General features: G+C 41.7%; 1 protein-coding gene across 14 annotated transcripts in view; it reads left to right on the top strand.

The window, feature by feature from the left end:
- The window catches only part of Chrm3 (cholinergic receptor muscarinic 3), a 429,909-nt gene extending 406,296 nt beyond the window's left edge, over positions 1-23,613 (top strand). For all 14 annotated transcript variants that reach the window (XM_074056780.1, XM_074056779.1, XM_074056782.1 and 11 more), the window contains one exon: positions 21,756-23,613. In XM_074056780.1, coding sequence (XP_073912881.1) covers positions 21,775-23,544 — 1,770 coding nt within the window. In that variant the 5' untranslated portion in view covers positions 21,756-21,774 and the 3' untranslated portion in view covers positions 23,545-23,613. The remainder of the gene's footprint in view (positions 1-21,755) is intronic.
- Positions 23,614-25,333: the final 1,720 nt, after the last annotated feature.

The raw sequence follows: 25,333 nt of genomic DNA, 5'->3' as shown, positions 1-25,333 counted from the left end.
TTGTTCAGCTTAAAAGTTTTGCCGAGCAGCCCTGCAGTTCATATTCTGTTTCTTCCTAAATTTCATGCACAATCCAGAACCAGGAAATGGCTGTCTCCCAAACAAACTCATGAGCCAACCCACCACCACCAAAACAAGAATGGCTGGATAAACCCGTAGCTATGAGATCCCCCAAATTGTTTTCGCAAACTGTGACTTGCCCACCAGTACAATCGGGATGTGTGTGTCTGAACATATCCAGGGATGATGTCGGAATGGTGCAAAAGCTAGAAGTCCACATGGCCGTGGGGAGGGAGCTACTTCACATCCTTCACTGTCAGTTGGAAACCCTCTAGCAGGTCTCTCTTGTTTTCAGAAGATGCTCAAAACGCTGACCCGGGGTGGGATGAACCTTTGCTGTCACTCCTCGCTGGTCCTTCTTATGTTGTCCCATGCAGGGCCCCCTTGCTGCTGGCATGCTTGCAGGTGCCAAGCACCTCCTGATCCCCACCTTCCCTCTCAGATCCAGGGATTGGTGCTTCCCAGCCTGGGTTCAAGTCCTCACTCTCCTTCACTCCTCCAGCTCTGTGCATTGCTCCTGCTGCTAAGAATTAGGTTCTGCCTCTCTCCTCCAAGGGTTCTCTTGGCATTCATTGAACTCTTCGTCACTTATCTAATGCATATTGTGTCCTTAGTTCAATGCAAATTGAAGAACAGGGTCAGTCTATCTTTTATCTGTCTGACCAGCAAAATATTCAGATGGTGGCTGTCTACCTTTTGCTAACCATTGACAAATATACTTTCATGCGACCTTTGTTCAAAGTGTGGACTTGTTGAGGCAGTAAGGGCAGTAATATTACAGAAGTGACTCCTGCCCTCAATGAGGCTGAAAATAGATAAATGGTACAAAGAGAACTGGGCAATATTCTTCAGTAGCGGCTGGCAACCATTCTCTATGAAGGTCTAGAGAGTAACTGTTTAAGACTTTGCCATCATTCAGTACTGGCTGCAACTATTCAGCTTAGTTGCAGCAAGAAAAATGACAGCCAACACACAAACAAACAGGCTTGCTGTGTCCTGGGAAATGTATGGACAGTGAAGATGAACTTTTATATACTTAACATGTGTCATAAAATGTCATTCTTTTGATTTTGTTCTTACCCATTTAAAAAAGATAAAAACTGTTCTCAGTTCACAGGCCTTCTCAAATAAGACCCCATGCTGAATTTGGTCCATGACCAAGGCTGTGTTCTATAGACTCAACCTGAATTGGGCTTCTGATTTACAGTGAAGTTTGTCTTGAGTTGATATTGTATGGATATTGTTGATTTACCTCATTTTGCTTCAAATTGTTGGTCTTCCTAGGTTGGTGTCAGATTTAGTGTATTGGAGAAGATGGGTTGCAATTGGTCACAATTAGCTGGAAATTGCCATTTTTCTATATAATATTTCTCATGGTTTCCCCTGTTGATTCTGCAAGACAGTATTGAAATAAATTAAAAGGCAGGAATGTATAATTAATTGTTCCCCATCCCCAAATCAGAGCATTTATCACCACCTGAGCCCATACCCCAACTCCCTTCCTTGAAGGTAGGCTTATGAAATATCCAAAGAAGAGTTCCCTGCATCCTGAACAGTTCTTGCATTGTAATCCTTGGATTGTGGAGAGAGGTATACCAAAAAGCTGGTTTCCATAACTTTCCCTAGGTCATACACTGAATAACTCCACTTTTATTTATTACTCAAAACTGAAAACTGGTGTATTTGTTTAGTTTCAGCCCTTCTTCAGATCTTAGTATTATTCATGCTTTTGATAGGAATTGTTTGAATAACCAGCTTCCTTTTAAAGAATCTTCCTGCATAGCTCAGTGACTAAATGTACACAGAACATATCCTTACTATTGATCTTGTTTCTAAATGTTAAAATATTGTTATGCATTTATTGTTGACACAGCACTACCTACTGCTCATGTGGGTATCAGTTTCAAGAAGCCAGCTTGGGGTAGTGTAAGCAAAAATGAGAATCGGTGTTGTGTTAGTGAGGTAGCTCTGGGAACACAGGGCCAGGGCTGGAAGAGAGCCAGGCATCTCTAGGGCCCTGACTGGGATCATAAAGTCATAAGGAACAGAACTGGAATGTGCCTTGGTCATACAGTCTCTTGATCTGCAGGCTCTTCTGCAGATCAGCTCTGTCTTATCTCTACATCTGAGAAGATGTGACATTCATGGTCCCATCCCCACTCTGCATGAGACTGGACTCCACCATGTGACCTGTCAACCATGTTCAGTCCCAAATATGCATCTCTGGGGGAGTCATCACCATCACCTGGCTCTGGTCAGTTTGTCCCCTGTGTTATCCAGGTAGGATTAAACAGCAAAACCAGCCAGGAAGAGAGTTCTTGTTGCAGTTACTATACTTTCAGGGTATGCTACATTTTTTTAAAGTTTTTTGGTTATGCCAGCTGTCAGCTCCCTGGCGTGTTTACTCAGCATTCACCTCAGGACCCTTGCTTTTATTCACGTAGCTTGCTGGTTCTCCAAAGAGTTTTCACAAAGCAGGAGCATCTGCAAGAAGTCATCTGCTTATTGAACAACTCTCAGGAAAAGGCATAAATGTCATTTTGTTTTCACCTTCTGTGAGTCATCGTTGGTATCTTCAACACAGACAGCAAGTGCAAAATGTCTGGAAAATCGCTACATTAGAAAGGGTTTACTGAAAATGAAGTAAATTTGAGTTAAAATCGCTGGAGATTGCTCTCTCTCCTTTCTCTGAAACCCAGACATACACTGAAAGTCATAGTGTTGGCTTGCAGTTTTAATCTAGAAAAGTCACTCAGGCAGTTTAAATTCCAGTTACAGCTTCTATCCTAATCATTCCTGCAGAATATAACACACAGCTTTTCATTTGGAAATATCAAGGCATTTTTGTTGGAGATCCTGCAGTCATTTGGGGACTTAAGGGTAGTCAGAGCCCTGTTTTTAAAAAGAATAAAGTTCTTTTTATGCTTTCAACTATATAACAAATGAACTCTAACTGTTGAATAAAAATACTAGTTAGTTAACACTTACTACATGTCCAATATTGATATATACTACTTCTTACCATCAAAACTGCTGCAGAGCCAGGCGCTGGTGGTAATCCCAACTACTCAGGAAGCAGAGATCAAGAAGATCATAGTTTGAAGCCAGCCCTTGGGCAAATAGTTCATGAGACCCTCTCTTGAAAATACCCAATATGAAAACAGGGATGGCAGAGCGGCTTAAGCAGTAGAGCACCTGCTTATAAAGCATCAAGCCCTGGGTTCAAACCCCCAGTACCACAAAAAAAAAAAAAAAAAAAAAAACTGCTGCAGAGAGGTAATATCTCCATTTCATAGATGAAGAGACTGAGGAAATTATATTTACTAAAGCCACTCAGCTTTATGAGAGAATTCAAACCCAGGGGTCAATTGGTTACTTTATGTTTCTTCCCATGAGGGGAGAAATTTAGACATCATTTCTTTTTACAGAAAATATTAAACGATGACTGTCTTTTCAGTTTTTCAAATAGTTTTATATATATACATATATATGCAAGTATCTTTTTAATTGTTAGATATTTGTACATACCTAAAACCTCTCTCTCCTTGATGCTTTATATCATCCCCTGAATGTGTGCCTGGCAGCTTGTCAGACATGAGAGCAGTGAGTGATCAGGACCAGTTTCTGTCCTCAGATGGTCCCAGGTGTTAAGGGAGGTGGGGAATCAAATAATAAAAGATCACTTCCCTGTGAGAATGGGAGTCACAGCTTCCTGAGGTTGACCAGATGTCCATGGAAGGAAAGGCAGCATATTCTAGGTAGAAAGGGACAGGTATGGAGGGATAACAGAAAGAATGAAACTGGACCGTCTGTTCACCCCAAACTTGAATGTGCATCTGAATCACTGAAGGGCTGGCTTTAGCACCAATTACTGGGCATCACCCCCAGAACTTGGATTCAGCTGATCTGGAGCCCAAGAATGTGCATTTCTAGCAAGCTCCCAGATGCAAGTGCTGCTGGTCCACTGGTGGCATGCACCACTGGCGCCAAACAGCTGGAGCAGCCTCTCTATGTCTGTGGCTGTGCTTTCCAGGTTTGATCAACTCAGTGTTTATAGCCACGTGTCATCACAGAAACCAACTTTGCATTGCTTGTGTTTGCTAAAACATACATAAATCTGTCGAGTTTCCTTTTTTTCAGTCTGAAAGTCCCCTAGGCAAGAAAACCATGAATCATCAAGTTGAAAACTAGGCTCCCCAGTGAACTGACTGAGCCAGGCACAGAGCACTGGTGTGTCCCTCAGGAGTAAGCAGCCTCAGTCCAGTAGTGCCCCAAGTGCAGAAGTCCAGGAGATTTGAAATCAAACAAGGAGGGAGACACACCCCTGCCTTCTCACCCTATCAATGGCCTTATGTAGTGGTGAGTCAACTGTCTGTCCCTCCACACTCACACACAGCTTTGTGTCTGGGCTCTCTGCTTCCATGAATGCCTCCCAATCCCCAGTTTGCAACATCAACTAGGCATACTTAGAGTTGTGTCTGTTTCTGAGGACCATGAAAATGTAGTGGACAATTTCCAACATCTGTTTTACTGCTCTCAGTTTGTGCATATTGCAGTGAGTTGAGAGGAAGAGACAGAAGGATCTGGTCTGTCAGCTGAGAAGGCAGAGGTAAGCTATTCAGCACTTGCCTCCTGTCATCACTGCTGAATAAAAGCATGCCACTCCTACATCAGAAGGGAGTTGGTGCCACTTGCTAAAGCTGCCACCAACAGACCTAAGGAGAGAAAGTAAGGGGAAAGTGCAGGAAAGAACTGAAAGAAATGGAGAAAAAATAAAACAAACCAATCAAGAGATTGGGGCTATATCCGCAAATATACCTAGGTTATCATTCAGCTAAGCATTATTTGCCTCTTCCTGACCTCGACCAAATTTTCACTGTTTCCCAATGTCCTAAATCAATCAGATAAGTCCACATCTCCTGAGTTAATCCTAATTTTCCCAGGGTTCTTTCCAAACCTACTGACTTGAAACTCACACACAACCATCTACTTCATCTCCCCTTGAATAACTAAGGTGTTCAAACTCAATTTTCACCTGTGGAAGAAACCCTTGTCAGCACAACCCCCAGTCCCAGGATTCTGACCATTTTATGTTCTTTCCCTGCAAGACATAAGAACCAGAAAAAGTCCTAGAAGGGGACATGCACCCAGAGATTCGGAAACACCAAGTTAAGAAGTTACAGCTGGAAAACAACCCATTTCCTTCAGTGTCCTCATTGTACCCGTGAGAACACCAAGACCTCCAGGGAACAGCTAACTACTTGCCCCAAATTATATGCTAATGAGTGACAGCTGCTCCAGCCTGCACATGATTGCTATTTGTTGTTTTGTTTTATTTGGTTTTGAATTAAGTATTTTCCTGGTGGTACTAGTAATGATAACAATAATCACTGAACACTTCTTGGGTCCTTATTTCATACCAGAAACTGTTCAAAACCAGTGGGCCTTCTGCATTCTGGTTTCACACCTGCACATTCAACCAGTCATAGATTCAAAAAATGTAATTTTTCCTTAAATGTTGTCTACACTGAAACCAAACAGACTTTTCCTTGTCATTCTCCCTAAACAATACAGAATAACAACTAATTGCATAGAATCTACATTATATTAGCTATCAGTAACCCAGTGATGATCTGCAGTATATGTGAAGATGTGACTACATTATATTTTAATCATACAAAGTATATTTATATAAGTATACATTTAAGTGTATTTTATATGAGGGACTTAAGCATCTATAGATTTTGGTATCTGTGGGTGTCCTGGAACAATCCCTAAGTAAACAGAGGAACTACTGTACATTTGTCAATTCATTTAATACCGTGAGGAAGGGGCTATTTTCACCTCCATTTGGACACAGAGAGGTGGAGAAACTCGCCTAAGGTCTTTGGCATCACTTCATGCAGATCTAGGAGAAGGTGGAATGATTCAAATGCTAATTGACATGGGAGTACTAAGAAGGCAAATTTGCAGGAAATTCTAATATATGCTAAATTATAACCAGAAATGTGCATATCTTTCTAATGCTATATCTTTCCCATTGCAATGCCATGTGCATAGTGTTTTGTCACACTGTGAGCTGCTAGAAGGCAGGAACCCTGTCTAGCACAGGGCTTACTAGGTGCATAGCGTAAAGTAGGTTTTCAATAAGTCTGTGGAGAGTTGAAACCCCCCAATGTGATTTATATTCCTGAGAATGTCTCAGGATTCTCTCCAAGGTTGTGTATGTGTGTGTGTGTGTCTGTGTGTGTCTGTGTGTGTCTGTGTGTATGTGTGTGTGTATCTATTTTGGTTTAGTTTGATTTGGTTTGATTTGGTTTAGTTTGGTTGGGTTGGGTTGGGTTGGGTTGGGTTGGGTTTTGTTTGATTTTTTGTGGTACTGGGGGGTTGACCTCAGGGCCTCATGCTTGCTAGGCAGGTGTTCTACCATTTGAGCCACTCCACCTTCTCCAAGTTTATTTGGAGGATTGTCTTGTCCACTAGGTTCAGAAATACATAGCCAAGTTTTTTTCTCTTCATGGGACATTTTCTTTATGATCAGGAGAATTTCTGCCTGTTTCCACCTCCTCTAGTCTAGGTTCTGTTGAAACACACAAGTGTCAGCATTAATCACTCACTCAATAGGATGAATGTCACTGTCCCTTGAATTGTGATTGCAAAACATGAAACAATCCATTTTATAAAAATACATTTCTCTAACCATGGCGAATCTCCACCACCTTTTTATGCATTAGTCCTTGACTTAGAAAATCATCTCCCCCCAGTACTATCTGCAATAGGGCCCCCAATTTATCCACCCTTCCACAAACACTGCACCTTGTCTATTTCTTTTGCAACACAGCAGTTATGTTCATTTTTTTTGAAGTTTTCTCTTTTCTACCAGAATGCAATCTTTCATTTGTCTGGATCATCCCAAGAGCACATATAGCCTGGCATATTTGCATCATTTATTTAGTAAACAGCACTCTCTCACTGTGTGCCAAGCATCCTCCACACAACCCTACACTCAGACTCTCTTATTGCTCTGCATCTTACAGAATGAGGAAACTAAGGCACAGGGAGATTAAATAACTTGCCCAAAGTCACAACACTGGCATGTATTTTTTAACACATGCCATAGGGGCTACTTCTGGGTTTGTGTTCAACCATTACTGTGAACAAATAATATATACACAACCAATTTTTATTTGAGCATATGAATAAGTTAAAGAAATTAGAATGTAAGTAAAGGAGGGTAGAAGAAAATGTCTATCTGCTTCCCCTCCTCTGCCACTTCACCTCTGACATCTACGTATTTATCCCCACCTGTAAACTTTTAGTCTATTCTTTCTTGGAGTATTATTGAAAGTGCATCTCTCTTCTTAAAATTTTCACAATGAAAAAGAAGCCAATGGCATAGATTTCTAAAGGAAATACTTTCATCCTATCAAAAGATGCAGAAAGAACAGTCCCAGTTTGATAGAATTTCAGTTCTCCAAAGGGTGGCACTTTTGCCCATTTTATGCCAGCTGTAATGGATTGGATGATGGCTGCCCAGAAAGATAAGTCCACATACTCACCCTTGAACCTGTGACCATTACTTTACTTGAAAAAAAGACTCTACAAGTATAATTAAATGGAGCTGGAGATGAGGAGACCATCCTGGATTATTCTCATGGTTCTTAAACCAGTGACAAGTGTTCTCATTCATCAGCGACATGCAGAGAAGAGAGAAGGCAGGATGGCCAGCAGGGCAGGGGTTGGATTAATGTGGAAGAGGCAAGGAATGGAGTCTCTCTGAGGGAGTGTGGCCCTGGAAGAGGCAAGGAATGGAGTCTCTCTGAGGAAGTGTGGCCCTGGCAACACTTAATTTTGAACTTCTGGCTGCCAGAACTGCAAGAGAATAAATTCCTGTTGTTTTAGGCCACCCAGCTTATGGTGATTTGTTATGGCAGCCACAGGGAAGGAATCCATCTGACGCTTAAAGATGGCACTAACTGCTTCTTAGTCCTGCTAACAAACCTCTTTTGAGATTGATTTGGCTCATCCATCATGAGTACATGAATCAGAAAGGGAGAGAAAAAGAGTTTGACACAGACATCTTAAAATGTCTTATTTTCTTTAGTTGCTCTCACTATACTGTGCTGCCTGTTCATGCAGATGAAGACCAGCACTAGTGCTTACCAGTAGCATTTCAACATTATTCTCGTCAACAAAATATAACTGAATGCAATGAGTTCTGCATCTTGGTGTGTGCAAGCCAAAAGCAAGCATAGCCAACAAAATAAAAGAGTGGAAAATGATTTACAGCCTGCAGCAGGTAAGGAGAGCCTGGGAGTTATTTCCAAAGCAATGCCCGCCTCAAACAAAGGAAGTATGAATGTCTTATTTGGGGAGGCTATACAGACTCACCTAGGAAAAAACTTTAGGGGTGGGCATTACTGAGCATGCTCAGAGAAGAAGAACATAGCCTAGCATTCTTGGCTTAAGCTCATAACTCAAGAAGGAAAGATAGCAGACACACTTTTAGGCATGCTTAGCTCAAAATCATGGAGCACATGTTCTGAAGGCTAAAATAGCAGACAGGAACACTTTTGAGCATGCTAAGTTACATCATAAAGATGGCGGACAGGAATGCCGCTGGGCATGCTCAGTCTTCTCCAAATATTTTAGCTGAAACAAAAAAAAGGAAGACACTTTGAAGGTGCATTAATATGGGAGTTTCCCCTAAAGGTCTGGCCTCTTTGAGCAGCTCACAAAACATGTTTTAAAAATATCCTCAAAACCTCAAGAGGCCAAATTCTTAAGAAAGATGTGTGATGCCTTTTTGTTAAGTGGCTGACAGAACACAAGCACACTATGTGCAACCCCCAACAGATGTCTTACAACCGTAAGACACAAGCTTTATTCCAAATTCTTCCCACCGAGGACCTAACAGTCCAACTGCCTATTTAGAATCTGACTGATAAGAACTGGATTTGGGGAGGCAACCAGGATAAATGGCTGAAGATAATTTTTAGAGAGCATTGGAGAAATTGTAATAGTCAGGTACCCTAGAAGAAATAAAAAATAGTTGATATTCCTAAACTACCTCCAAGCTACCCATCTATGATTGCATCTTGATTCTATAAGAAGTGGGATAGAAAACGCAAGACAGTCATCTAAAACACTGATATATAAACTTTCAGCATGCAGCAAAGTCATCTGGCAGGCTTAACACACAGATTTCTGGTCCCTACCCTCAGCTTTTCAAATACAGGAGGGCCGAAAGGAGGCCAATCTGCATGCCTAAAGAGTATGTCTAAGATGCTGGGGCTCAGGAGCCACACTTGGAGAACCACTGGTCTAGGAATCCATGAGTCAAGTGTGTATCAGTCTAATTAAATCAGTTGGCTTGTTGATTATTTAAGGATCATTGTTGCTTATTTAGGATCATTCTTGTACCCTGAGAGCAATATCACTACATGTTTTTAAGTTTAAGCCTTCAGTGTATTTTTAACAACAGATAAGTTTACTTGGTGACAACTTTGATACCAAATTATGACTTTCTGCAATAAGTACTCCAACAATATATTGTGTTTTAATGAGACCACTGGGGCTTCCCAGTGACAAAGCTGTTAATCTTCCCTAAACATAACACCTAAAGTGACTTTTCCTTAAAGACTCCATAGGAAATCCTTAGCACCCTAAGGGTCCATTCTAATAGAGTAGAAGTTGACCCTACGCTAAATAGGTAACTGATCCAAGTGCACAGGTTTAAACATTTCCCTAAAATTGCTGTCCTTGTCTGATCTGTCAAATGGAAACTAACCTCTCTCTGATTCTTCACTTGCCTTGTGACAGGGGATGAAAAAGAAAATGCTCTCAAGGTTATTTCTAAATGGTCTTGTAGTCATTTCTAAGTGATTGACCAAGTACTGCTGTTTAACTGTTTAGTCCCATGTAAGCCACTCCCCTAATTTCTTATACGGGTGTTATTCCAAGCCAGTGTAAGTCACATGGCGGTGATATTTTTGAGAAAGCAAGGAAGATGGGAATGATTCCTGATGCTTGTTGAGGCAGAGTCTGAACCCTGAATTTCACTCTCTCCTGTACTCAAATCTTGGTGCAACGAAAGAGGAGATTACAGTGGTAGGCAGCACAAAAACAACTCCAGAGCCATGATTGGCCAGCTGAGAAAGAGTCCCCCATGGGAAGGCAGAATAGTTAAGACCATGATATTGCTTTTGGGTATGCACACTGAGGGTTTCCAACCCTGATGGATATGTATTCTAATTTAAAATATCATAGGGAAGAAAAAAATAGACGTTTCCATGGAGACATCTTTCTCAGGGCCAGCTCTTCTGTCTCATTATCATATCTTATTTAAATATTTCCTGGAACCAGCTTGAACTTAATCTTTCTGTGTGTCTTCTATCTTCAGTGGCCATGAATAGCATCACATCTGGTCAGAGGTTTTCTTTTAATAAATTGTAGGCAGGTCTATCGGTTTCCATACATCTGCTCATGCTTGCAATAGTTGCAAATCTAATATGTGGAAATTTCATCAGCATTGGCTTCCAAATCCCTAATTAAGAATTTTAAGTTGGCTAAAGCTTGCATTCCTTCAGGACTCGCAGCAGACACCTGCCTGCAGCTGGATACGGTGCCTATTGTCACCATATGCTAATTGTGCTCCAGCTGGGTAAAAAAAAAATGAGCTTTACTTGGCTTTGTGTGAGCTACCTTGTGCCAAATACACAGACAGCAACCTCCCAGCATCCTTTGACATAGGATTTTGTCAAAGTGGCCTTTTTGTTATTCTTTATTATTCTCAGAAAAATTAACATACCCCCTAAATGTGCTGTTTAGTTATCCCAATTTGTCCCTTTCTCCTCTTTAAACAACTACTTAAGTGACACAATTCACTGATGTCCCCTGAGATTACAGATGGGCCCCTTTACCTCATGCTGTGTTTTGATATCAGTTTGCCAGTAAATGAAACCCAGTGTTCTTTTTTTCTTTTTTCTTATCTCTATCTTTTTTGAATATGATAATTTGATTGTGTACAGTGGTAACTAGTGGTTTCTCAAATAATTTTTAAAGCTAATAAACCTTCAGTAACCTAGCTCAGTGGGATATATTACACCCCTGCAAGCTGAATTTCCTTCCTCACAGCAACAGAATAACCAGCGTTCTGTTAGCATCTGTTTGTTGAGATGTTTGTGAAAAGAATTTCACTACCTCTAGTTTCTGAATGCATATATCTTTAGTTTCTTAGTTGTATATAGAATTTGTTAAGCTTTTAGTCTCTCAACTATAACTAGATCACCTAGATTTTTGTTAAAATCAGGAGAGAAGTCATTGTGAAGCTAATAAAGCTAAAATTTCAAGACCCCTGACAGGGACTCCTGAGGGGAAGGGGAGAGATGGCTTTTTATAGTCATAATTTTGCATTCTTTTTTTTTTAAAGGGACAGACAGCAAAACTATATAAGTGTCAGTCTCCACAAAGTCTGGATGTGCCCCTGATAGGAATTTTTTGAAATGTAAATTTCATTTAAGGTCTTTTCTTTCAGAGCCTGTTTTTATAGTTGAAATTCTTGAGATGGGGATGTTGATGGTCAGTGAAGGCAATGCTTTCTGACACCAACAGTCATATGTCTGGATACAACAGAATCATGTAGCCTTCCCTTGCTTCTGATGCAGTAGTCTACGTCTTCACCAAGAAGCTAAGTACTGTGGTCTTCGGCTTCCCTAAACAATTAAGGTGCATCCAAAGCTTCCACACCCAGGCTTGCTAATCCGCAAGAGTTCAGAGAAGGATGCAGGGAGCTTAATATTGCTTCCTGTATCCGGCAAAGCCTTTGCAGAGGACTCAGTTCTCCTCTGTTCTCACCTCTCATGATGGCTTGTGCACACTGGTTTATCCAGGCTAAGCCAGAGTGGAAAACAGCAGGTACTTTATCATGTCTACAGTCAACTGATGGCTGTAAGCTGGTCTATTCACTTGTCCAAGGAGGTGATGTTTCAGCCATTCAGCTCTGGGCTAGAATGGGCTGAGCCTGTGCTCTGCCCCCAACAGAAATGTAAGCAATTTTAAACAACAGACTTGCCAGAGAGCATTGAGCAGTGATGGTGGTAAGACTGAGAAAGTCAATGCTTGTCTCCAGGAGCATAAATTTGAGTTCAGTAAAAGAAGGAATGAACGTGATCAGTGTACCACATGTATGGAAAATCACAATGATTAGTACAATTAAGTACTAATTTGTAACTGTAATTTTAAAAATAAAAAGTAAATTCAGGAAGGGCCTTTAGCCTTCAATTCTCTTAAAACTCATTTCAGGTTCAGCTATCACAGAATAAAGAGGAATCAAATCTGCTTTGATTCTAGAACTGGCAGTGTATGAAAGTAACAGTAATGACATGTTTAATTGCGACTAAAGAAGACCCCGCTGTAGGGTAGGGTGACGAGACAGGAGGTGTTTTAATGAAGAGTTTCAGAGTGTGACACTCACAGTCCATGTGACAACACGACTACTTACCTGGTTGAATGTGCATTAGGCAAGTTCCTTAACCACTTTGAGCCTCAATTTCCTCGTACATAAAACACTGAAAATGCTGTCTGCCTTGTAGGGTTATTAGAAGGGTTACTCTATGAATCTAGATGTCACATATTGAGTGACACATAGTAGCCACTCATATATGGTAGGCATTATTAATGATTATAGCATTGGGTCATGATGCATACCTTGAAGTACAACAATTCAGCAATCTGCACAGCAAACGCTGAGGTGTGGTGCAATCCAAACACTACATGACACGTTGAACCTGCCATCGTAAAGCTTCAGAGTAGTTGAACTTAGGAATTGGCAGTTGCAGAAAGAATTCCTTTGAAGATTGGCCACTCTGCTGCAGTGTCTTGTCACCGACAGTAAGATATGGTTAATAATGGATTGAGACTTCACATCTCAGTCACTGAATCATGGGCTTTACATGTCACATTTCAGGAAAGAGAAAGATGAGTCTTAGAAGTGATGTCACTTGGTAACTCGGGTACGCACTGACAGTTCACACCTATGTATGTCCATCTGCCTGTACGTCCATCTGCATCCTGCCTAACTCTCAGAGAGCCTACAAGCAGTGGGGGGACATTACACCTCCAGACTTACCAAGGCAGGAGATCTCCTGTGCCAAGATTCCTATGCACAGCTAGGAGTAAGGGATGTGCAGTTTGCAAGGGACTTCTGACAATAAATCCAGGCACCAAGCCTCAACATTCAACTGCAGTTGTTTTGTCTGTTTTTATTCATAAACTTCTATATGGCTTCCTCTTTTTTCTGCCTGAATAAATCTATTGGCATTGTGCTCACACTGTTGGTAAATTTTTCAATCATATTCCTCTCATGTTTCAGAATAAGGAATTCCCACTGCTCTGTTTGAGAGGTTCAGCTTTGTTCCTCTTTGCTTTAGAATCCCAGAGAGTGAGAATTCATAGTGACATGAACTCTGGCTTCCACTTGACTTCAGGAAGTTCAAAACAAAAGATCTTTGTTTTCTAATATTTAATTGTACAGGCTGTGCCAAAACATACATTTTATTATTATTTTGTTTGATTCTCGCAAGTTTCTCTACTTGTTTTATTTTCACGAGTAGTATTTTCAACAGAATAATCATCTCTTACAGTTGTATATCAAATTTAAAGACTTAAATATATGTTTTACATTTTAATCGAATTCTACAAATACCCTTGGAGTCTAGTGCTTTGACAGGAAAGTTAAGTTCCTGCTCCACTGTGAGCCTCATCAGAATCTTTTCCCAATTACCCATTTAGCCGATTTCCTACAAAGTTGCGTGATGTGGGCCAGACAGTTGCTGACAGGCTGGTGACAACACTGGTCACTGAGGCACAGGACTTTGACTTCCTACAAAAGTGGTCACAGAGCTGAGGTGAGGATTAGTCTGGACAGCAGCTACTTTATTTTTGGAAAGTTCTTGGAGATTTGTGTTGGCCTGGTCGATGCTGAGCTCTGCACCATTTCATTAAAAGAGTTCTCAGCAATCTGCTTGCACTCTGCTGCCCTGGAAATTCTGTTTGAGCCAAGAACGTGATATACCAACTACCGAATCCTGGACGGTTTATGCTTTAGGGTTTGTTTAAAAGCATGTGTGATATAAAGATCTATTTGCACTGAATGGTAACAAAGGCCATCTGTATTGTTCAGTGCGAGGGTGAGAAGACAGATAAGCTAGAGAACATAATTCAAGGTGAGTGGTTAGAAGCAAAATCTTGGACCAGCCTGCCTTGGCTCAACTCTTAACTCTGCTTCGTATGAGCTGTGTGACCATGACCCAAGCACTGAATCTCTTTGTGCTTCCAGGTTCTCATTTGACAGTTAAGTAATTAGCTCACAGCATTGTGGTAATGATTAAATGACTTAATATGTGTACACACAAAGAACAGTACCAGGCACACAGTAAGTGATTTAAAAATACACATATATAATTTTGCACAAGAACAAATTTTGGAAGAGTATACACATTTGCCTAAAAAATATTTACTCATGAAGTAAACTGTTGCCATGGGAATGAGTGACAAGAGCAAGAGAGCCGAGTCTCTGCTTTGTGAATTAGGTATTGTTTGAAATTTTTGCTTGTTATGACAGATCTGCTTGCTAGGGTTGAGATCAGGCACAGCCTGGGAGCCAGCCTGCTCATGGGGCATCCTGCATCTGTGTTTACAGTGAGCTCTGGGACTGGGACAAATTTTTTAACTACTGGTCATCAGTTTTTTCATGCTTCAAGCAGAAGTCACGTAGTCTCTGTCTCACATGGATTTATGAGGATTAAAAGGTCAACAGGGCAAGTCATATAGTGAGAAGCCTGGCTTCTTCAAGCACAGAGTTAGAAATGGAGGGTTCAAAATGTACAGTCTAAGTCAGGTGTGGTGGTACACACCTATAATCCCAGCACTAGGGAGGCAGAGGCAGGAGGAGCTGAGTTTGAGGCCAGCATGACTATATAGTGAGACCATGTCTCAAAACAGAAAGGAAGAGGGGAGGGGAGAGGAGGGAAGAGAGGAAAGGAGAGGAGGAGAGAGAGAGAAAGGCAAAAGAGAGAGAATGGAAGGAAGGAAAGAAGAAAGGGAGGGAGGGAAGAAGGAAGGGAGGAAAAGAGAGAAAGAAGGGGAAGGGAAGGGAGGAGAGGGGAGGAGTGGGGAGGGCAGGGAAGGAATCAGTGATGCTCTGAGGTCATTGTGATATTTGTCTTTACAATAATAAAAACAGAACATAGAAAGTTGGTCCCTGAATGGACAGGAGGAATCCAAATACAGTTATTGATAGCCCAACGGATGAATAGATAAGAAAATGTGGTGTATACACACACTGGAGTTTTATTCAGCCACAAAGAAGAATGGAATTATGTTGTTTTCAGGTAAATGGATGGAACTGGAGGACTTCATGTTAAGCAAGGGGGTTTTGTCTTAATACTTCAGGTCCCGTACATCTCACCCCGTTACTTACTCATTCTCTATCATATGAGTATATGTATGTGTGTATATATATGTGATCACATATGTTTCTATATACACATTTACCTTATAGGTCTGGCTTCCACATATGAGAGAAAACATGTGACCTTTCATTTTTTTTTTGGTCGTACTGGGGTTTGAACTTAGGGTCTACACCTTGAGCCACCACACTAGCTCTTTTTTGTGACGGGTTTTTTCAAGATAGGTTCTCATGAACTATTTGCCAGGCTGGCTTCAAACTGCAATCCTCCTGATCTCTGCCCCCTAAGTAGCTAGGATTAGAAGCATGAGCCACGGGCGCCCAGTGGGACCTTTGATTTTTTTGAGCTTGGCTTTCTTCACTTAATATGAAGTCCAAGGGAGGAACAGGGAGAATGATGGAGGGAGTAAATTCAACTAAGAGATATTGCTAGTACATATGTAAATATCACAGTGTATCCCCCTGTGTAATTATTATATGCTAGCAAATCATAAAAAAGAAGTTTAAAAAAGCAAATAGCAGTGGCTGGCCTGCCACCTCACATCTGTAATCCCAACTACTCAGGAGGCAGACACAAGGAGGATCAAGATGTGAGGCAGCTCCAGCAAAAACAAGCCAGGTGTAGTGGTGCTTGCCCCTATAGGGGAAGCCCATAAGTAGGAGGATTATAGTCTGAGGGCTGCCCTGGGGAAAAGCAAGACCCAAGCTGAAAAATAACTAGAGCAAAAAATGGCTGGGGTGAGCGCCTCTTAGCTCAGGAAGGTTTGTGCAAACAGATTCCAGCTGCACGTTTTCCCTCTTCTCTCAGACAAGAATGTTCTGAGACAGTGAGTTAGCCCCTGTCTGCATCAAGGGCTCTTACTAATGTCTGAAAAGAACCTCTCAGGCTTGGTTTCCACTCACGCCATGCTTCTTGAATTTCTAGTAACAACAGAGTTTAGGTTTAAAAAGTGCAAATGCAGAACGCCATTAGTGCAATGTAGATCTTTGGTTTAAAGATAAAGCCATTTCATTTCAGCAGAGCTGTTAACACGTACACAGGGAGACCTTTGCCAGACACCCAACAATTGTGTCGTCACATCGAACCAAAACTTACAAAGGGCAGCAACCAGGATGACAGCATGGTGCATCACTTTTCAAAAACAAGCCTCTGCTTTTGAAATGGAGTTTTATTCCACTTTTGGCATTCAGGATGTTTTGTTCACAACAAGAGCAATTGCACCATATTAGGTAACATCTTCCCTCCTTGCAGCTTGAAATGAATGCCAAGTTTGATTCCCTTTAAAGACACGTTTGATGGCAAAGCTTTGTTGACCCTGTTTGATATCCTCCACCCACCGCATGGCTGAACTAAGCTGAAGTTCCCAGTCCCTGGCTTGGGAACAGGTTACAGCTGTGGCTCCTTCCTGCCCAGAGGCTGCTCTTTGAGTCTGCTTTGCCACCTAGTGGCCAGATGTGGTATTTCCACCCACAGGCCCATGACTGCTCTGGGGAAAGTAGTTTCAGCTGTTGAGTGCTGTAATGAATTATGACAAAAAACAGACCCTCTTTTCAAAGGCAGACCCAAAACAAGCCCTGAAAATGATGGACTTGGGATTCTAAATCAAGAAGAAGCACTAGGTAGTTGGTCTTTTTAAACATCACGGTTGCAAATTGCGTAGATATTTTTGGTTTTTCCCTTGGATGTGAGAAGAAAGAGTAATTGAAAGAGGTAGAATTAATTTAGACTTCTAGTAGGGAAAGTAATTTACACTTTTTTATCAGTTCAAGGCGCTTAAAAATTGAGAACATTGGGTCCTCTTTCCAGAGTAGCTCCTGTCATATGGCTGAGAGGCAATGAAACGAGTTTGTCCCCTGGGACTCCAACCTCATCGAAACGCCTCACCTTCTTGTGGTGGTTCCAATTGCTCTCAGCACATTCACTTTCATATCCACATGCACTTTTGTACTTATTGGACATTTACATTTTAAAAACATTGAAACCACTATCTATATGTTTTAGATTTATAAACCAAAAATACTTTTATTCCATACCTAGGAGGAAGGGAGCAAATGTCTCATAGCTACCACTCAATTTCTCTTAACCTCAATATGTCCAAATTATTTATGTTCAAATTTTCTACTGCATCCTTTTTTTAACTACTGGGAATGAAACCCAGGGTCCTTTGCATGCTGGGCAAGTACTCTACACTGAGATACTCTTTTTCTTTTCTGGTTTTTTTTTTTTTTTTTTTGGTGGTACTGGAATTTGAACTCAGAGTCTCATGCTTGCTGGGCGGGCGCCCTACCACTTGAGCCACTGTGCCAGCCCTTTTTTGTGTGTGTTGGGTATTTTCAAGGTAGGGTCTCTCAAACTATTTTCCTGGGATGACTTCAAACCTCAATCCTCAAAAAAAAAAGGCCACACCAGGGTGATGGCAACATCCAGCCCCTTCTTGGCCAGCAACACAAATATCTTCCTTCCCCTATTAAATCTCTTCTCCCCCTGTGGCTTTGGAAACCATTGATTATTTTGTCATTTGGAAACCATTGATTATTTTGTCATTTGGAACATTTCAGGTTACCCTAAATTCCTCTTGTCCATAACTCAATCCTAACTATCTTCTTCCACAAAAATATCACTGCTGATATCTGATTTTGGTGTATCTATCCTTTTTATGATAACAGTAAATATGTAAGTGTGGAAATATGTAAGACATATGAAACATCTTTCATATATAAGGTGCACACTAGTGTTGTGTTTTTATTGTTACCTAAAGCTATAGCATGTTGTATTCATCAACCCACAACTTGTTTTCATAGTCAACAATATTTTTTTTATACTTCCAAGTTAGTACATATATATCAGGTTGATTTTTTATCTGCTATGTAGTATTCCTTTTTCTGTCTGAACATTCTAAAATTAATAGTCTTTTAGATTTTCCTAATTTTTGTCTAACCTACAAATGCTTTAGTGAACATCCTTGTGCACATTTCCCTGTGTGCATCCACTAATTTCTAGAGAATGCATACCTAAAAGTTAAATTGCTGGTTCTTGGTGTGCATACTTCATCAGCGTTAATATTGCCATATCACCTTTTTACAGTTTATTCAGTCTGGGAAGGATGAAAGGAGATCTTTCTTACTTACCTTGTGCTTAGGTCACTTCATCATTACTTGATGCTAAGTCCTAAATGTTTGCACTGCTTAAAAACCTTACCTTTAAAGACAAATCTCTACCAGAGTACTTGAAGTCTACTTTAAAATCAGAAATCGAGTGTACACAGGTTTCTTTCTCCCAGCTCTGAGGACATAAGCTGCTGACACTGGGACAAGGGAGGTCACCAGCCCATCAATACTTTGGTGTATTAGCCAGCCACACCATAATGTTCTTACCATCTCCAGCTCCCACAGGGTGGGTGGTTGTGGTCCAGTTTTGTAGATGAAAAAGGTGGCCTCAGAATCATCAGGTACCTTGCCAATTTGTACACTTCCTGAGCCAACTCAGAACTCAAACCCAAATCAGCCAGACCCCAAAGACCAGCGATTTTCAACTCCGCTTTGCTGCTTTCAAATGAAAAATTATTGCTGGTGATGAGAGTGTTTTACTTATCAGTAGAAGTGCTGTTAGTGTGTCTTGTTCCAGATGAGTGTCCAATTTCCTAAGCATTTCTCTCCTCACAGTTACAGGTCATCAAAAAGGCTCTGTTTTCCTCAATGTCATGCTCATTGCCCAGATTCATGTCTTCCTTTTTGCTGTTTGCTCTCATGTATCCGGTTCTTAGAAGAAAACCCAAGTGCTGCAATTAGAAATTGCAATTATTGAACTTTGGGTGTTGTTTCACGTGGGTACACAGGTGACAAGGCCATTCCCCTTTAGTGACTCTCTCATAGTTTTAAAACGTTTGTTCAGCTCATAATATACAGGTTCTAAAACATCTTTAAAAATAAGAAAAGGCACACCTCTGAGATTTTCAAGAAGGTATTAGATCCTGAATGAAGGTTGACTCCTAAGACTAACTGTGACCAGTGGGAGCTCTGCCAAAGAATGCAAGTCAAGGATCACATCTGAAAGTTTGTGATTCGAAGGTTTTCTAACAACTAGTCAAGAAGACCCTGGATTCCATTCACAACAGGACAGGTATTTAGTGAGTCATAGCAAGCTAGGCTCACCTGTCAGCGTCTTTTCCTCAACTCTAGTGTCATTTATTTCCTGTACTCCAACAAAGCATAATTGCCCTGGAATACTACAGTTTATGGGGTTCTACTGATTCATAGAATGAAGTAGATTAAAGAAAATAATTGACCTTAAGCTCATTTCCAAAATTCTTACTTCTTCAATACCATTGATCAACTGCACAAATTCAGATGCTATTGAATTTGTACAAACATAATATGAGTATCCACAGGGAGCAATTTACTATTACCTACGTAACTGTGACTTTTTTTTAATATTTTACCCATGCCTCCTATCTCAGCTAGGGGGCAGTTCATGGAGGCCAGAGGCTGGAACTTACTGAATTCTGTAGCACAGATACAATAGCCTAAAGCTAGCAGTGAGTCACTGAGATGTACACATGCTGATAAGGACAGAATATGTTAGTCAGGAACCTATTAGCTGAAACCTATCTCAGCTAGCCCCAGCAAAAGAGGGAATTTGTTGACTTACATAACTAACAAGGTCATGCACTTGTGTTGACATAGAAATAACTATAGCCAGGTTTTTTTCTTTTCTTTTTCTTTTTTTTTTTTTAGTACTGGGGATTGAACCCAGGACCTAACATTTGTTAAATAAGCACTTTATCGCTTAAGCCATAGTGCCAGCCCTTTTTGTTTGTATTTTGTTTTTGAGACAACATCTCACTAACTTTACCAAGGCTGGCCTTGAACTCACAATCCTCCTGCCTCCACCTCCTGAGTAGCTCGGATTACAAGTATGTGCCACCTTTAAATCCAGTTCTTAAAGGACTCATCCCCATGCTCTGTTTCCTGATATTCTGTCTCCTCTTGCAGGGTTTCTTCTGAGTTTTCTAACTTCTCAGTTTTTCCACAAGGTGACAATAGGGTGACCAGCATCTAGCAACACCAAAGATGAAAGAGTTTCTGTCTCTTTTCAGCATCTGTACCAGTTCCTTGGATTGGCCCTCTGGACGTGGCTCTGCTTCTGTGGTCAAAGACTCATGCCTAGGTGTCCAGTACCTAACCCAAAATACAGAGTATGAGTGACAAGTTATTTCCAAAAGAACAGCCAACAGAGTGACAAATAAGAGACATCCACTGTGACATATATTAAGGAGAGGAAAAAAATGAAAGAAGACAGGTGTAAAAAGCATTGGGATTGTTAAGCATTATATTTATAATAAAATCAGCATGCCAAAAGAAATGAAACCAAGGCCACAGACTATGATCACTTCCCATGGGACATGAGAGCAGAGACTTAGAAAGTGGTTTGATGACTGTGTTCAGCAAGTGCTGTAGATGTCTGTGTGAGGTGCAGGGAACCCCCGGGGCTGGGCTGGCAAGAGGAGGACTGTTAACAACACAAGACGACCTCAACAAAGGAGGAGGAAACTAGCTACATCCAGGAATCTTTGCAGTGAAAGAGATGATGGGAAAACAAGATTCTTCAGAGAGTTCAAATGAAATGAGCAAGTTACCAAATGTCTCAAGAAATCAATGCATTGTGTTTGCAATTCATGCTTTAAAGAGGCAATATAACATAATTTGATTTACACTCATTTTCTTCACTCATGCTTCCAGTTGGGTTTTGTTATTCCAGTGAGACTCAAGTTGCTTATGTCTGAAGCTTCAGATAGGTAAATGCTCAGGTGCTTAAAATGCAAATGAATCAAGTTAATTTATCAAGTACCATAATGATGACACTACACTGAATGATTGTTATGTAAGCATTGAATATTTTCCCTTTCTTAAAAGAAGACAAGCAAGTAAGAGAACTAATGGTGCCATTTTGTTTGATAACAGCATAACAAGGAGTATATTTAGAAATACGGCGGAAAGCACAATGTTTAAGCCAGCCTACTCGTTAATTGTATTGTCGCGAATCATTCTTTGCTTTCCCGGGACTCTTCACCCTTAAAAAATGAGAATGAACTTGATAACGTTTGGCTGCCTCACATGGCATCCTACATCAAGTCTTCCATGTATGTGATACAGAGAACATACCCGCTCCCCCCCCAAAAAAAAGTCTTAATTTCCCTAACTCCATTTTCTCTCTTTTTCTCTGCAGACTATGTCAGAGAGTCACAATGAACTTGAACAATAACAGCACAACCTTGCCTTTGTTTCCGAACATCAGCTCTTCCTGGATACACAGCCCCTCCGACACAGGGCTGCCCCCAGGGCCAGTCACTCAATTTGGCAGCTACAATATTTCTCGAGCAGCTGGGAATCTCTCCTCTCTGAAGACCACCAACGATCCTCTGGGAGGTCACACCATCTGGCAGGTGGTCTTCATTGCACTCCTAACTGGCATCCTGGCCCTGGTGACCATCATCGGTAACATCCTGGTCATAGTGGCGTTTAAGGTCAACAAGCAACTAAAGACGGTCAATAACTACTTCCTCTTAAGCCTGGCCTGTGCTGACCTAATCATCGGGGTCATTTCCATGAATCTGTTCACCACTTACATCATCATGAACCGATGGGCTTTAGGGAACTTGGCCTGTGACCTCTGGCTTTCCATTGACTATGTGGCCAGCAATGCCTCTGTGATGAACCTCCTGGTCATTAGCTTTGACAGGTACTTTTCTATCACGAGGCCACTCACATACCGAGCCAAACGAACAACAAAAAGAGCCGGTGTGATGATTGGTCTGGCGTGGGTCATCTCCTTCATCCTTTGGGCTCCTGCCATCTTGTTCTGGCAGTACTTCGTGGGGAAGAGAACTGTACCCTCAGAGGAGTGCTTTATCCAGTTCCTCAGTGAGCCCACCATCACCTTCGGCACGGCAATCGCTGCCTTTTACATGCCTGTCACCATCATGACTATTTTATACTGGAGGATCTATAAGGAAACTGAAAAGCGTACCAAAGAGCTGGCTGGGCTGCAGGCCTCTGGGACCGAGGCAGAGGCAGAAAACTTTGTCCACCCCACAGGCAGTTCTCGAAGCTGCAGCAGCTATGAACTTCAACAGCAAAGCGTGAAACGCTCATCCAGGCGGAAGTATGGCCGCTGCCACTTCTGGTTCACCACCAAGAGCTGGAAGCCCAGCGCTGAGCAGATGGACCAAGACCACAGCAGCAGCGACAGTTGGAACAACAATGATGCTGCTGCCTCTCTGGAGAACTCAGCGTCCTCCGATGAGGAGGACATTGGCTCAGAGACAAGAGCCATCTACTCCATTGTGCTCAAGCTTCCAGGCCACAGCACCATCCTCAACTCTACCAAACTACCCTCGTCAGACAACCTGCAGGTGGCCGAGGAGGAGCTGGGGACGGTGGATGTGGAGAGCAATGCCAATAAGCTGCAGGCCCAGAAGAGCATGGACGATGGTGGCAGTTTTCAAAAGAGCTTCTCCAAACTTCCCATCCAGTTAGAGTCTGCCGTGGACCCAGCCAAGACTCCTGATGCCAACTCCACAGTGGGCAAAACCACGGCCACTCTACCTCTGTCCTTCAAGGAAGCCACACTGGCCAAGAGGTTTGCTCTGAAGACCAGAAGTCAAATCACAAAGCGGAAGAGAATGTCTCTCATCAAGGAGAAGAAGGCAGCCCAGACCCTGAGCGCTATCTTGCTTGCTTTCATCATCACCTGGACCCCCTACAACATCATGGTCCTGGTGAACACCTTTTGCGACAGCTGCATACCCAAAACCTATTGGAATCTGGGCTACTGGCTGTGCTACATCAACAGCACCGTGAACCCCGTGTGCTATGCCCTGTGCAACAAAACATTCAGAACCACCTTCAAGATGCTACTGCTGTGTCAGTGTGACAAGAGGAAAAGGCGCAAGCAGCAATACCAGCAAAGACAATCGGTCATTTTCCACAAGCGAGTGCCCGAGCAGGCCTTGTAGAATGAGAGTTTATCAATACCAGTGACAAAACAAACACACACATCAACCTGCAAACCTTAGGAGAAGTAAGGCTTGGGGTGGGGGGGGGGGCGACTCCTGGTGATGATAAAATGTTTTTATCACCCAGAGATGAATCAAGCTGCCTGTTTACTGATTCATTGAATAAACTAATTTTAATATTAAAAGTCAAATACCAATTCAGCAAAAAAAAAAAAAAGCATACTATAAAGAAATTTATTCTGAAATAGACTTTCAGTGGTTTTTTTCTTAAAGAGGAAAAAAATTTTTGCTTCATGGCAATTATACACTCAAATTGATCTGATTGGGTCTTTTAACTCCCGTTAGCTCTAGATTCACGGATGAGCCTTGCTGGGCAGTTGCCATGTTCTTCCAAAGGATCCCAAGTGTGATCCAGACCCCGTGTGGAACACAGCAGGCTTGTGAATCAATCCGTGGTTCTGACATTATTTCATACAGTGCAAAGCTGAACCTTCTTGTCCCAACTTTGATTCTTGCAAAGTACTGTTTTGTGCAGTTCGAGTTTCGTACAAATAAAATTGCATAAGTATATATATGTGTGTGAGTTCTGCACGCACACACATAGTGTATATAATATAATGGGAAACACTGAACTGGCAAATTACTCCTGCAATATATGCTTTCAGTACATTGGTAACTGAAGTCCGCTAGGATCCTAATACAATGAAACAGTGAAATAAACCCAGTTTAAAGTTTTTGACACTGGGGCTGCTTTCCACAAAGCACCCTGAAGGACATCCAGCAGAGAGCAGTCAGACCTTCCCTGCAGGTCTGTGCCAAGCAGACAGCCTCGATTGTCACTTGGCACCTTGGCTGAACCAGACTCAGTCCAAGCAATGTCCTTTGGTGGTATCTCCATCAATACAGCTAACCTGGGCCCCTCTGAACTCAAAGAATGAACCATATCCACACGTTTGAATTTAGTCATCCCAACCTGAATGTTTCCAGACAAGATCTCTTCTATGGAAACTGCTCGAAACGCAATCCTAGTATCACCTGTGAAAGTGATACACAGCAATACCTATGGCAAAGCAAAAAGCGGGGACGAAGGAGAGCATTGTATTCAATGTCTTGCTACTTGGCACCTTCTAAAAGGAAATAGGTTTACCGAGCCCTGTCCCTTACCTGTGGCCTGGGCTTCGGGCCTTCACTGTGTAAACTTCACCCAGAAATAGGTAGGGTCTAGGAAGTTTTGTGTCCTCTGAAGAAAGAATTGCACTTGGAAAAGTGTTGCTTCCAATTGATTTTCTTACACGTTGAAAAACTAATTCTGCATTGTCCTCTGAATTGACCCAAATGCTCAATGTTTTCTCTGGGGAAGGGGGCGGGGTGCTGCTGCTCTTGCTCTTGTTGCTGCTGTACTGTTGGGGTTCTTTCTTTTCCTTTTGCTGGGGCTGTGTGGGTGGGATGGGGGTGGGAGGGCTGCAGAAAACTTTTCCCTTTGTGGGGGCATCCTTGTCGTGAACCCAGAGCTGGGTCAGAAGCTGCTTTTGTATTCAGTGTGAGGTGGTGTTTACAGACCTCTCTGACAACAGTGGAGTGCTCTCAGTGGTGTGTGTGTATCTGAACTATTTAATGTTGTGCTGTGTTTATATGAGAATATTTATGCATACTTCACCAAGTGTTTATTTAATGTTGATAAACCATGGTGTCCTTTGAAAGTGATTTTTTAAAGTGCACTTGATCAATGAATAGTGTCCATTGAGTTTTTGTGTGGCTAAGAAGACTAAAAATGTCACCTGTTGCCATC

This window comes from Castor canadensis, chromosome 15 (genome assembly GCF_047511655.1).
Source record: "Castor canadensis chromosome 15, mCasCan1.hap1v2, whole genome shotgun sequence".
Taxonomy (NCBI): Eukaryota; Metazoa; Chordata; class Mammalia; order Rodentia; family Castoridae; genus Castor; species Castor canadensis.
Note: the sequence above shows the minus strand (reverse complement) of the source record. Positions and strands in the feature narration are given on the sequence as shown.